The 15,073-nt window shown below is 37.8% G+C and overlaps 1 protein-coding gene across 10 annotated transcripts in view; it reads right to left on the bottom strand.

Annotated features, from left to right (window-relative positions):
* RYR2 (ryanodine receptor 2) overlaps positions 1 to 15,073 on the bottom strand; it is a 690,844-nt gene that overhangs the window by 334,172 nt on the left and 341,599 nt on the right. For all 10 annotated transcript variants that reach the window (XM_034765046.1, XM_034765042.1, XM_034765040.1 and 7 more), the window contains 3 exons: positions 13,017 to 13,200; positions 11,870 to 12,005; positions 5,244 to 5,339 (listed from right to left, as the gene is read on the bottom strand). In XM_034765046.1, coding sequence (XP_034620937.1) covers positions 5,244 to 5,339; positions 11,870 to 12,005; positions 13,017 to 13,200 — 416 coding nt within the window. The remainder of the gene's footprint in view (positions 1 to 5,243; positions 5,340 to 11,869; positions 12,006 to 13,016; positions 13,201 to 15,073) is intronic.

The raw sequence follows: 15,073 nt of genomic DNA on the forward strand, positions 1-15,073 counted from the left end.
CTCTCAATTTGTCGCCCATCCAAATGTTTGTCCCAATGTACTCCCCATGCGGCCCCAAATCCAGCTCTTGTTTCCTCTCCATATTAGTCACTCTTCCGCTTCACTGCATGGGCACCAGCAGGGGAAGCATTAAGGAATAAAAGAGGGAGTCTCTCTGCTCTCTGTTCCAGGACAATGCAACAGCCACCCACAGCAGCTGGAAGCAGCAATTTCAGAGGAAGTCCCACTCAGCCTCTGAATCCCTTGGCTGCAGCATTCCCAGAAGAGATGAAATCTTCGTAGGACTAGGGCTGGTTAAATACAGGTATGTTTCAATCATATTTAAAACAACAAGTTTTCTTGAAATTTTTAATTAATTTTTTTGGAATTCTCCAATTAACATACAAAGCCAAAAAACAAACTGATTTTTCAATTTTCAGTTTGTTTTCTGTTATTGTTTCCCCATCCCCTTTCTGTCCCTTGTGCCCCCAACCCTTTTATTATTTTCCCCCCTTTCCATTGTGCAGCTGAATAGATAGATGAGCAGGAAAGGCAAAAAGTGGAGATTTTTCATCAGAAAGTCTGGGAAAAATGGCCATTTTTCATCAAAGATCAGTATTTCATGAAAAACTTCAGCCAGCTCTATCTAGGACGCAGCAAGACAGTCAGGATAAGCCTATCAATCATATCCATTTAAAGCATTCAGGTTTCTAAACAATTCACCAAAAGCTACATAACAAATGCATTTCTTTCTTTCCTTTGTTAAGGATTAAAGGCCTTTGCTCCTGGTGTAGCTTGTGAATTGGTGGTGAAAAGAAATTTACGCAGACTGTGCAACTAGTGACAGAAGAGTCTACTATGTTCAAAAGTCTCAAGGCAATAAAAACCCACTATACACTAAATTCATATCCTATATATGCGTGTGCCCCTTTTGTTGACATTAATGAATGCCATGTATGCTTCTTTTTAAATTTGTTTGTATCCATTTTTCCTTTTTAGTTAAAGCTGAAATTTGCAAGACAAATGATTTTGTCAGAGAACAGAGAAGTTAAATAAAACTGTGCTATTCTCTGCTAGATTGTTAAATTATCTACACTCATGAAAAATAGCTCATGAAAAAAATGGGAAAAGAAAGATCGGTTATATTGATATCCCTTTTATATTTTTTCCTCAGCTCACCTGTTTCTCAGCTCATCCTCTCTGTCTTATGACTCACTCAGTTTGCAAGTTATGCACCAAAAGAACTCATTGCCTAACAATCTTTAACCAAAAAAAAAAAAATAGAAGTATATAAATTTTTGTTCTGCATTGCACATGGAATTCTGAGCAAATCTAAGAGGTACGGAATTAATTTGTGTGAAGTTTACAAGACAAGAGTCATAGTAGTACTCTTTTCTTCCCATAAATACTTTATTTAACTCACTACATTGAAAGGGGGAAAGAACAAGAGGCTAAGAGGTTATGGTCATTTTTCTTTGCAATATTAGCTGTAATAGTCATCATATTACTTTGCCTTCAGACCAGTAATGTGACTGTCAGCATGGAAAGCATTCTTGGGAAACAGTCAAAAATCAATCTCAAATGTCTATTCCCAGCAACTCCTCCCTGATCCCAATTTATATCTGTTAAGTCAAGATTTTATTACAATCTACCCAACTGCCTGTGTGACATCATACTGGTACATTCTCAGGTTGACAAAGATAATTTTTAAAAGAATTAAAAATTCGTATTTAGAACAGAAAGAAAAGATAACAATTACATCAGCAAATAAAAAAAAGAAATGGATTAACAGCCCTTAAATCAGCATTGTAATTTATAGAAATGCAACCCTGATTTCTGACTACTGGCTTGGGATACAAGAGATTCTCTAATGCTAGAAAATTTGTCTCCCATATATTGTCTACTGGATCAAACTAAAGGAGGTGGAAAGAGGCAAAAAAAATACACTATCAAATTTTTAAAAAACAAGAGCTTTGTAATAAATAAGCAAATTGACTGTTTTAAACTAATGGGAAGTGAGACACTTTGGTAAGACAAATAAATATCTTTTAAGTGGTGCCCAGATTCCCAGGGATGGACACTTCAGATCTATAAAATAAAATGTCTTCAAATATTTACTGTATATCTCATCAAGCCACTCAGGCCAATAGAAATTTTGTTTTGACTTAGTGGAGTTCTAGAAATATTAAGGTCATGTTAAATATGCATAGCTAAACAGAAGAGTACTGCTGAGCATCCTAAATACAATTATTTATTATTCTGCACAACTATTCCTTTTCAGTACAGTCCAAGGTACTACTCAATCAATTTCCTAGTTTTGTATGTTCGAAGGCAGTCGTTCTCAAACTTATTTGATCGTGCCCCCCATCTTTGAGCCTGTAATAATTTATGTCCCCACCCCTGCCACACAAGTATATATACAGCCGCCTAGCTCGAAGGCAGAGTGGAGAGTGGCGGCTGCTGGCTGAGCACACAGCTCTGAAGGTAGTGCCACTACCAGCAGCAGTGGAGAAGTAAGGGTGGCATGGTATGGCATTACCACCTTTACCTCTCTGCTGCTGCTGGCAGCGGAGCTACCTTCAATGGCAACACCATACCATGCCACCGTTACTTCTCCACTGCTGTTGGTGGTGGTGGCGGCACTTCCTTCAGAGCTGGGTGCCCAGCCAGCAGCTGCCACTCTGTGACCACGCAGTTCTGAAGGCAGAGCGGCTTCTCACACCCCTCGCCCTCTCCAGAATACATTCCACACCACCTGCAGTTGGAAAACCTCTGTTCTGAGATTTTAAAAGAATTACCCTGAATGCTTGTAAATTAAAAACAAAAGTATGTTGAGCCGGAAGAGTAACTTTAATGATAATGTGAATCCCATGCTTAGTTTATTACTTCCAGGGGAGGTAGAAGCGGGGATCCTTGGAAGCACAATTCAGCAATCAAAGGTGCCTAGGTCCATCATTAATAGCTTCTCTAGAGAAAGTGCCAGTTGGTCACCCCAGACATCAAGATGTGCTGGGCATCTGGCACAGGACCTAATCAAGATAGTAAGGAAATTAGGTAATTACATGGGGAATAACTGAGATATACCTGCTTTGCTAGATTGTAAACCCTGCAATTTATGACCCACCCATGCTCCTTCCTGTTCACCTTGTACAAGGCTAACTGTGAGGGGTGGAAAAATGCTCAAAAACAGAAAGGGAAAGAAGTAGAAAATGTATGTATCCAAGATAATCCCAGTGGTTAATACTTACAATATCACCTATGTCTGTGTCAATTTATTAATTCCATTTTGGTTCTGTGAATGCCATGTTACATTTCAACCTTCACGTTGAATATAAGCTTTAATGTGGCCTTGAGCATTTATTTTTAAGTGGAAATTTAACATATTATGGAAAGACTATGCGTGGGAAGCTGTGACAGAGCAATCAAGAGCTATCAACCCTGAATGTGCCTACACTAGTGGAACAATGAATTTGCTACCAGCAGAAGCTCTGCCCAGAAGCCCTCAGCCATTTCACCACCAGAAGTAAGACAATCAGGCTAAGAAGGATGGGGAGGACACTCAGGAGGATTGCATTCAGCAGTTCACTATTTTCCATACATCTGGAACTCAGTTGTGCTTTTCAAGGCTAAAGTGTTTGTATAAGAAATTCCTTTGCTTAGCCTGTCATTCCTTGCTTTACTGCCAGAGTGTCCATGAAGAGCATAACTAGAAAACCAGAGCTCTCACAACGAGGTGGACTCTGAAGAATGTATCTAAGCAACTGGGGCTCTGGGAAGCTATGGCACTAGTTCCAGAGTCAGACTGTGGGCTCCTACTGCTGAAGTATAGTATCATGGAGTCTGCACTTGAGAGTGTGCATGAGACTCCCTTAAAACTAGAAACAATGATCAGTCATTGCCCAGACCCAGGGGGTATTAGACGCACATAGGATCAAATCACAACAGACAGGTGCTCGTTCAGAAAGTGGGACAGGATCAGGTTGTGACACCATCCACTTCAACAACACTCAGGTTTACAAGCACTTCACATTAAGGATAAAATTAACCTCAGTGCAGTAGGCCACTATAAGGCGTATGCACCACTTAAGTCCCTCTTGAGCTTTTACACTGTCTCGCTGCACTGGGGTAAGCTTCACCCAAAACAATTTGAGCAAAGCAAACACAACTTAAGACACAGGTGCTTAAAGATAATTCTTAGATGCATGAGGGATTCAGTGGTTGGAGAAGAGTTAGACTTTTTATTAATGTTTTAATTATATTATTTAGTTATTTTGAAAAGCAATCAGCAGCTTTAAATGTGGAAATAAACAGTATAACAAAAACATATTCCTTTTAGACAAACTTACTTGAGGGCCATCTTTCATGATAGCATTCTGCACCCATACTCATTGCATTACCATCAGCCACTTCAAAGTTCTTTAGTAAACTCTTTCCCCGCCCCCCACTCCATAACCCAAATGAAATGGATAATCTGACCAATACCAGCATTGTTGCAATTTACATAATACAACCAGATTTTGCATTGCGAAGATCTTTTGGAGCTGTAAAACCAGATAATTAAAATACAAAAATAAGAATTCTTCAATTTCACATTTAAAATAAAACTTCATTTTGGCTTTAAGTATGTTGATAAAAGTAATATTCCCAATAACCAAAACCAGAGTTTCAAAACAGGCAAATGTATTTTATGCAGAAAAAATGTAACCAATAGTTAGAGCCTTCTGACACCACATATTCAATTTACATATTAACCAGTCTACCAATGAACTTTGAAGGTATTGTCCTACCTTAAACCCAACACAAAGATTTGCTGGCAGGATATGCTGTTTGGGGGCTATTCATGTAAGCAATCCTGCTTATGTATTTTGCCCCAATTGGAAAATGGAGATGATAATATAGCCAGGTAACCAATGATGAGACCAAATTCAAATGTTACTCAAAATAGAAATAGAAATGAAAGAAAAAGGGGAAAAAAACAACCCTAATTCATTAATTCATTGCTTTCAATAATATGTAGATAGACCTAGTTTTTATCACTATACAGTACTAAATACCAAAAGAGTATCAAAAGCATACCTAGAACTACATTGATGACCAGTGAAAGTTATGGGTCAAATCTTGCTTTCCCCACTCCAATCTATTTTCCCATCAGCACAAAAAAAACTCAAAACAGCATGACTGAATGAGTGCTTGATCAAGTCTTTATACATTTTTGAAGAAGAAACTGGGAGGGAAAAAGGGAGATAGAATACTGAAAAACGTACCAGAGGAGGCTTCCAATCTTTCCAATCTGCTGATCAACCAGTCAAGAGATCCAGAAAATTGAGCACAGTTTTTACGATTCCCCCTAATAAGTGCCGCTATTAAAAGAAGAAAAACAGAAAAAAAGTTAATAATATGTCCAATTCACATTAACAGAAGCCCCATAATTCCTGTGATAAACCATGATCCAACCAACCAGATGCAAAACAACTTGGCAAATCACTGAATAGTAAAATTTGTAGGATTTTGTCATCATATTGCCCATCACTGTAAAAAAAATTATCTAAAGCCAACAGTCATCTTCCTAGATCCTTATTTGAATATCAAAGTAGTCCATTTTGAAGCAACAAAAAGTAAGTCCATTGGTATTCCTGAACAAATCCCGATATAGCATTATTGTTGGAGGAGCAGGAGGGTATTGGAAAGGAGGAGGGGGAACATACAAACCTAAGGGGACAGTGGGATTTACCTTGTACTGGCAAAATAAGTATGGTCAAGAAAGAAAAAGAAAAAAAGATGACAATGAATTTTATGTTCAGGTAATGTTTGTCAAGCTTTCTACCCTTATGGGATTTGTACTTCACAGTACTGTACAGGTATGATGTTAAAAAAAAAATCGATTCGGAACAAGGGAACTTCTACATAAAACCTAAATGGAAGAATTATGTTACCATCACTTATCTCTAAATTAAGGAGACCAGAAGAGGTCACTGATGGTAACAAGGCTTCCCTGTTCAAAATATCATGTCTTAAGATAACACTGTAAATGCTTCTTTTAAGCTATCACAAGTAGGGTTAAAGTCATCCAAACAAACAAACAAAAATAACCTGGGCAAAATTCATCCTTGGACAGAAATGGAACTACAGGTGGAGATAAGTACATAGTGATGATTTTAGGACTTGAAGAACCTTTCCTTCTTCCCAGGGGGAAAAAACCATCAGGGACTAACAATTCCATCTAGAGAGTGGAACAGTGCCAACTGCTGTTCTTATGCAAGCGTCACATGCAGCTCTACCAAAGCATCAATCTTAATCAGAAACTTCCCCTGCCATTCTCTTCAACAGAGACTGCTGATCACACTGGGAGACAGTATGGTTCAAGGGCTAAGGAGTATACCTGGCTCTGCCACTAATTCACTGTGTGACTTTGGGCAGTCATCGAATCACCCTATACCTCAGTTTCCCCATCAGTAAAAGGGGCTAATAATGCTTGCATAACTTCCTAAAACACTTTGTGAGCTACAGATGAAAAGCACTATATGATGGCTAAGTATTATTGTTTGGTTATTAGTTATGTTATATTGTGCTATGGTTTTGTGATATTGATTCATTTCCATTAGGAAATGCATTTAGACCCTTAGAATTGTGGCCTCAGTATGATTTGAAGCTGGATCTGCTGCAGAAATGAAAGGCCAGGGTATGAATCCTTTACATCACTAAACCAGTGGGTTGACAGAGTAGTTTTAGGGAAGCAGGGGAAGAGAGGCTGAAAACCTAATGGTCTGCGGCAAATCATCTTTCTCTGCTCCTGTAGAACCACACTCTGAGTGGGAAATGGTGATCAGAGAACAGTTCCACTAAAGCTTTATTTAGAGGCATTCAGCTGTAGCTGTAGATAATTTTACTACTGTTCAGGTAACCAGCACAACTAATCACAAAGCACAGAGAATTCCTAAGGGCCTATTATGGCAGAAGGGATGTAGAAGAGATGCATTCCTAAATCACACATTTGACATATAAAGTTCATCAAAATTACGAAAGCTCACATTCCACATAGAAGCTAACTCATTTAAATATTCTATTTTCTTAAAAGGGTCATTCTTTGTAACAATGAATTATAAGACCATGTTTTGAGTTAGTATATTTAAGAGACTATCAAGCATTTCATTTTTCAGAGTTTCTGAGCCATAGCATTTTTAATGTTACTTATGACTGAAAATGAAACAAACTTTTCTCAGTATAAACCTATTTCTGGTTTTATATGACTGGAGGCAATCACCACTCTGGATGGAAACATTTTATGAAAAATTCTCTCTTTCAGGTACTTACAAGGCCCACATAACCATAACATCACAGTGCCTCGCCATTTTTATAGTCACAACACCACTACTGAAATGAATGCAAAACGCTTAGTCTCTCTGTACCTTATTTTGCCTCACATCTCCATCTGTAAAATGGAGACAATATTATAGTTCCCTACCTCATTTGAGTGATGTGAGGATAAATTCAGTAATATTTGTGAGGCACCAAGAAGGGTCTGCAAAAGTCCTTATACCATGTAGTGTAGTTAAAAAAAACAAAAAACAAAAAAAACACATGAGGCTACACTCCATGGGAAGATAGAAGTATTGAACAACTGCTGCAGAATTCCTCAGGAAAAAGCACTATGTGATCATGTAATAAGATATTATAATGCACGCACACACACACACAAGGGGGATGAATTAAGGTTTCACAGGAAAACTTATTTTTGACATTTCCTAACTTCTCAGTGCTTCCTTTTGCAACCTTTTAATGTAGAATTTTTCTATGGACTATTACAATGAATTCCAATTAATCAACAATGCCTATTGTATATTAGATTCAACTTTATTTTATTATAGGTGGACCCGACCTTAATGCTGGCATTTCCTAACTTCTGAACACTTGTCTTTGCACCCCAATTTTGAGATATTTTAATGTAATTCATTTAATGTGATTCATATGTAATTTTATGATCATTTTAATATTTTTTCCATTTTATAATAAAAATGATGCTATCAAGGTGTCAAATAACCCTATTCAGCACGTACATAGGTTAAGTGTCTCCTAGCAGGTAGCATATAGCAACTATAAAGAACTCCAACAATGACAGCAAGCAAAAAATAATAAAAATAACTATTTGAAATTTTACTGTTAGTCTCAGAGACCTTAAAGTTTCTCTTCTGTTCCTCTTCTATGGTGGTAGTGAAAGTGACAAACTGCATTTTAAAATTTACATTTTCAAGGTTGCCTTTTAAGGCTTATAACAAGGACAGAAAACTAACAGGATCAGCCTGAGCGGTACTATCAGGCAGTGAACAGATAATCAGTTAAAGAAATAAAAGCATAAAATAAAGATCCAATTTCTAGGTCCGCATTCACTGGAACTTGCTGTGTCATTTTAACCTTCCCTTTATCCCAAACCACGTGTTCCCCTCTACATTTCAGAACAGATACAAGTGATAATTGTACAATCACAATCATTTTACATATAAGTTATTACCCTCATAGTAAACAGCATAAGCTGAGGATATAAATGGCCACTGGGATTAAGTATTCCAGAGAGCTACTTGATAAGCATTTGCTACAAATAGTACAAAGGAAAACAGAAATGCAAATATATGTAGTAGCCACTCCATGCATTTACTAGTGATAGATCTGGTTTCTCTGATATTGCCACCATATACCCTATTTTGACACTTGATGATCTTTCATTTCCTCATCACAATCTACCATTCACCCACATTCTCAGTGACCTTATGTTGATTTTCTGTCCAACCTGATAGACTTCTGTCCCCCTCCCCACCGTTCTCCTCATTCAACTTTTAGCCCGGGATCAACTCCCCCACTTACCAAAATGGTCACTCACTGCACCTTGCCTTCATTAAACAGTGCTCCTTCTCTGATCACTCAATAATAGAGCTCCTTTTCTCTGAACACCATCCACTTCCTCCTTCCGCATTTCATATTTTCCCTCTGTCTGCTACCCTCACCTGGCTCTTCTGTTACCGTCAGTCCATTGATATCCATGACTGCTCTGCCTCTCCCAGCCTCCACTTCTCCATTATTGATTCAGTATCCTCCACCTCCCAGAATGCATTTGCCTCTCTATTTTATACCACAAAATACTTTCCATTTATTCCCAACATCCAATTCCTTTTTTCCTTGCTGCCAAATGCCTCTGAATAAAGTCAAGACGCTATGCAGACTTCCATCCATTACAACTTTGTACTCTCTCTTGTTAATTTAAACAGTCTCCTCCCCACTGACTCATATACCTACAAGCTTGGCTGCCTGTTCAGAACCTTCAGCTCCCTCCCCCTTAAGCCTTTCAGATACCTCTTCCCTCCTCACGCAATATCCCACCAGCTTTCTGCAAAAAGACTGATCAGAACTACTGTGATATCCCGCCTCTTTTCGCTACTTCTTTTTCCCCTCATCCTCTAAAGTTCCCCACCTAATCTCTACCTCCAAAACCTCCCTTATGCCTCACTCACCCAGTTTAAGATACTGTGTTATCATTCTACCAACAAAACATAGCCATGTGCTACCTCAGCCCCTTCACTTGTATGCAGTAACCCATCCCACTACTCTTTATGCTTATACTGACACATTACGATTGGGAGTTTCTGGGGATGGGCAGCATGCTTTCTAATATGTCTGTACCATGTACATTATGGATATGAAAAAAGAACTATATAATAATTATATATAACTGTATAACAACTATAAATAAATAAATAATAAACAAAGCAAAACTAACCATCCTACAGCTTAGCAAAAGTGCAGCTCTGGGGAAATGACTGCCTTTAACTAGTTTCAATACAAGATTCCATTTTTATTCACTTTTCCTTGGTCTCTAATCCTGCATATGAAGCTGTGAAGATCAGCATCTCATCACTATTTTGCAACAAATCAAATGAGGAAAGATTAGTTTCTCAGACCAATATATGACTGTATAGCAAACCAAGACCACCAGAGAGTCTCACTCAGTGAAAGGAGTGCCCATCCTAATTTGTGATACCCTAGTAACATGAGAGAAACACTATATGCTCACAATGACTGAATATATTTCTGATAGAGAATGCACACACATTCTGTAGCTCCTCTGTCAGGAAATACACTGCAGTCATTTTTATAGATGAAACACAAGACAATCTCAGGTAGAGGTTTATATATTTCCTCCTTCTTAAGGATGAACTATATGCCACAATCAACAACAAAACATCTCAGAAACCATGAATGATGACAATATCAACCACTTTGATTTACATACACACTCAATGTGAAACTATGGTTTGTGGAAACAAGGCAAAGTAAATGATATCTATCTATCACCTAGGAAATTACTGAACAGCACCTTCATTGTTCAGTACAGCATAGTGAAAAAATCTACCATCCCCAGATCAAGACCAATGCGCTTAAGAATTACCTACCAAAAAAAGATATAGTAATTACACGTTAAGCCTGTTATATAATGGTAAAGATGTCAAAACAAAAACCTGCAAAATGTATTTTGCTATGCAATTACAACATATGGAAACCAATCATGGGTGGTGGAGGGGAGACAGTGGGGGGGATGAGAGACTGAGATGGAATGAAAAGCTTGGCGGGAGGGGAAGAAAAAGAAGGGACAAGGAAATTGGAACTGGTAATAGCTCGCAAGGAGACTGGGACTCTGGAGGGAGAGACAACGACTGACTTGCAAAACAGACTGGGACTGGGACTGGGATGAGGAGCCTGAGGAGTAGAGACAGGACTGGTTAGGTGAGGAAAATGGGACTGTAATGAGGAGTCAGGAGTGGGGAAGAGACAGGATTGGGTCAGATTTTTTTTGTGTGGGGGGGGGGGGAGATGGGCAGAAAGGTCTGTGCCCACTAGAAAACACTCCCCTCTGGAGCCTGAATGAAACCCAGGATTCCCAAGTCTCACCATTCCTGTGTTGCCAGCAAATATCTGAAACCCACTGACAAAGTGTGTGCAACATCCCCCTCCAGTGCTGGTCTACATGTAACTCAACAAGATTTCATGTAGCAAAATCTCTGCTTTTATCTGATCCACTTTGCGAGGGAAAGAATGGAACAGTCCTGTGGCAGGTTTTGTCTGTTTTATTTGAAGAAAATGGCAGCTATTTGAAAGCTGCTCACAGGTTAAGGAATGTTTAATTAGTTCTGGTAGAGTATGGGTGAGGCAGGAAAATATAGTAAAATAAATGCAGTTTATGATGGTGATTTTGAAGTTTATTCCATTGTTTTAGAACTGAAGGATTTATTTTTATATAGTCATTTTCCCCCAACTGAAGAGCAGCCACCTCTGGGATGAAAATCAGCCAACAGGAGCAGCGTATAGTAACAGAACATACCTGTTATAGACAGGAAGTGAAGAATACTGTATCCAATTGAAATTATTGGGGGAAATGTTCAGGAAACAGAAAGCTACTACACAAGTGAACATTTGGCCAGGACATCAAGACCCTTACAAAGAAGGTCATGGGAACTTTAATAACCACAAGTAGTCAAGATCTTAGTTTTATATCATCCAGAAAACAGCATTCCCCACACAGATACTGTACCTTTATGCATGTTTATACAGAACCTGACAATGTTGACTGAGACCTCTAGGCAAAACTACAATATAAATATTTTTTCCAACCATGTGCAAGACACAAATGCAAAAAACCATGGATTTGTCAAGATATCCATTTACTTTAATCAAGGCATACTCAATTCATTTTATTCATAATCATTCTTCCACACTCACTGAAATGGAAGGTCTTCTCCAATATAGTCCCTAGATAATTTCAACAGTCTTTGGTTTAAGATTTTCATTTCAGTTGAATAGGTTAGTTTCCTGTCAAAAAATCCTGGACAACCACAATATGTCTTACCTAGTAATTCATACAAAGAATTTAGAATAGATTTCCAAGTCTCTCCTGCTTCCTTCCCAGCTACGTCAGCAAAATGGGCTGCACTGCTGTACACATGCAAGCGATCAATGCATTCAAGGACAAGGTTGATCATACCCTAGAAAGAAAAATTTCAGGTTTTCAAAGAAGAAAGTATCTTCTGTACACAGTCTACAAAGATGTCAATGTAGACTGAAAGAAGACATGACAAAAAGAAAAATAAATGTAAAACACAAAGTAGATATGTAGCAGATACAGCCAGCTATCTCTGGGGGGAGTTAGTAAGGAAAATGATGAAGAATGTTTTACAATGCTTTGCTACTAGCATATTTGCTCTATGAGTCTTCCAAAGTAAAATTAAATACCCGAGTTCCAAGATCAATTACTAGTGGCACCAGTAAAGTAAGTGGGATAACACATGCTTAAACTAAGGCACGTGCTTAAGTACTTTGCTGCATCAGGGCATAATCCATTATAAAGAGAGGGAGCTAAAGTGTCTTTTATGACAGTAATTACTAATTACATTTGAGAGGAGATCATAATTCAGGGATCCTGAATGGCACTTTAGTAATTCTGATGTTCAGAAAATAGTATTTTTTTTAAAAAGGGAAAGGAAATAAAACCTTTAATTTTCCCTCCAAAAAATCCAAATAAGTACAGATCACAGGCAGGAGCAGACCCTAAAAAACTAATGGATACCCCACATAAGCAAGGCTAGGATCAGATGTGCAGCCATCTCAAAATAAAAATAATTTTTTAAAAATTACTGAAATGATTTATCAGCTTAGATTCTGACTATTGATGTATTGCAACAGAAATTTATTAAAACTAGGCTCAGCATTACAGATTGCCAGTTACATGAATCATCCATGAAACTCACACACAAAAAATTAGATTTTCAAAATTATGCTATTAGTGCAGATAGTTTAATATCAAAATGTCCTCCCAAAAGCTATTTTCAAAATTGAAAGTGTCCCCTTTACCATACTGAGCCCCAGGGTTGCTCCTAAACCTTGGTTTCCCACAAGACACCCAGCTACCTATAATGTTGTTAGGTCAAACCAGTTAAAAACCCTACTGGTGTACACAATGTGGGAAATACAGTAACAACGTAAAGAAAAAATTCTACCTCTTCCTGGAAGAGATTTTGTCGATTCTTCAGTGCTCTTAGCCTGTTCTGTTTGTCTTCATGTTCTAAATGTTCATCTGGCGGGTGGAAGTAGCCGATCAAGTCCTGAAGGCTCAGACTGACTGACTCAATGGGAAAGTCAACCGTGGAAGACTTCACTTTCTTGCTGAGAGCATCAAGGCCCCTAAAGTGAGTTGCAAACACTTCTTTAAGTTTTGAAAATGAATTGATTTGTCATTGTCTTTTTTTCTCTTCACGGCTTTAAAATCAGACCTGAGTTCTCTGCTCTAACACACTGTCCTCTCAATGTTCCATCCTCGCCAACAATAAGTCAAATGCATTGGGAAAAGAGAGTTGGTAAAGGAGACTTATATCACTTCCATTCAGCTTTTTTAAAATAACCAGAATAGATATTTCTTGGTGTTTCACCTCCATATTTGGAGTGATGAAGGAAATATCAGGGACAAAACAAAAGAAAACACAACTTTTACACCTGCTCAGGGTGTTTCTGTGTCATCACCTCACTTACAAGCTAAATGAAGAGCTAGAACTAGAAAACATTATGAAGGAATCACTGTAGGAGTGGGAGGAATTGTTACAAATGAAGGATCTCAGTTACAGTAAATAACTCAAAAACATCACTAACACTTATTATGGCCCCGCTCCTCCTTCCTTTGAAGTGAGCTTTGCAACTGACTTCTGCAGGAGCAGGATTGGGCTCTATTCAATAATCTTTCTATTAAGGTCACCAACTATTCAAGTCGCAGGCTTCGAGTCAGCAAGATTCTTCAGAATGTACCCAACTTTCAGCATGTGAGCAGTGCCATTCAAGTCAACGGGATTGCTCATAGGGTCAAAGAAGGGCACATGTTTAAGCAACTTGTTGAACTTCTGGTCTACAACATGATTTATTTTACAATGTGAAACTCTCAGGCAGAAATAACTAACATAGTTCTTTATCCTTTTTGCAACCTCTTATTCAAAGTCAATACACTACAGTATTTTCAGACAAAACAGTAATTTATGGTTTTACTTACCAGAGTGAGCTAGAAAGAACCAAGCTACAAAAACAAAATCTCCATATTTTTATTTAAACAAACAGAATGAAATTCCTTGTGGGAGAAAATGTTAATAAATAGCACACAATCAATTTATTGCAATATAGTATGTCAACATACACAAAAATGGTGAATTCTCAGAATTATTTCCAAAAGAAATCTAAGAAAGATGCTGATTTAAATAAAGTCTTAAATAATGCTTTGAAATACGATCTAATTCAATGTGTGCTTCTTGGAATAGCATCATGCTAAAACTGGATTGTTAGAATAGAAATATGGATGCCACTTGTACTTCTACATAATTTCTCCTGAAATTCAGTGTTACCTACATTTTTAAAATTGTTACCATAACAATACTTTATGATAGTTTCTTTTTTGTGAAGGCTATCAAGGGCTTTACTCTACATTCTTTATTTTGAATGTCACACAATAGGCAACTTTTCTAGCAGGCACTTCTGCCTGTCACATCATGAGTAAATGGAGATTTACGTTTTCAATAAATTAGCATATCTGTATATTATGGGTGAACATGGATCCAGGCCAGAGACACTTGAAACCAATATCTCAACTCTCTTTTGGCTTTGGGAAGGAAGTAGCATGAGACTCACTCATTATTTTGCTACTTCCAGCTACAGTCAGAAACAATACAAGAACATCCTTTTGTGAGCTATTGGGTTAACAAAGAGGTTCAGGAATTAGGCTCTTACCAGTGCCATTTAAGAGAGGATTCAGAGTGGGAAAGCTTACTATGCTCTAGTTGCCTACAATTCTCTCATTCTCAGCAGGCCAAAATATTAATTGATAAAACAATTTTATACACTCCAAGGTATTAAAGAAACAAATAATAAAAACATAAAAGACAAAAAAGCAAACAAAGGGAGCATAGTGGAAAGGAGAAAACTCGGCAAAATAATGATCTAATGATGTGATGGGAAGGAGGAGGATTCAGGTTTTTCAAAAGAAAACATTTACAGCAAAATATTGAGATTATGAAGAAAT

Source organism: Trachemys scripta, chromosome 3, assembly GCF_013100865.1.
Source record: "Trachemys scripta elegans isolate TJP31775 chromosome 3, CAS_Tse_1.0, whole genome shotgun sequence".
Taxonomy (NCBI): Eukaryota; Metazoa; Chordata; order Testudines; family Emydidae; genus Trachemys; species Trachemys scripta.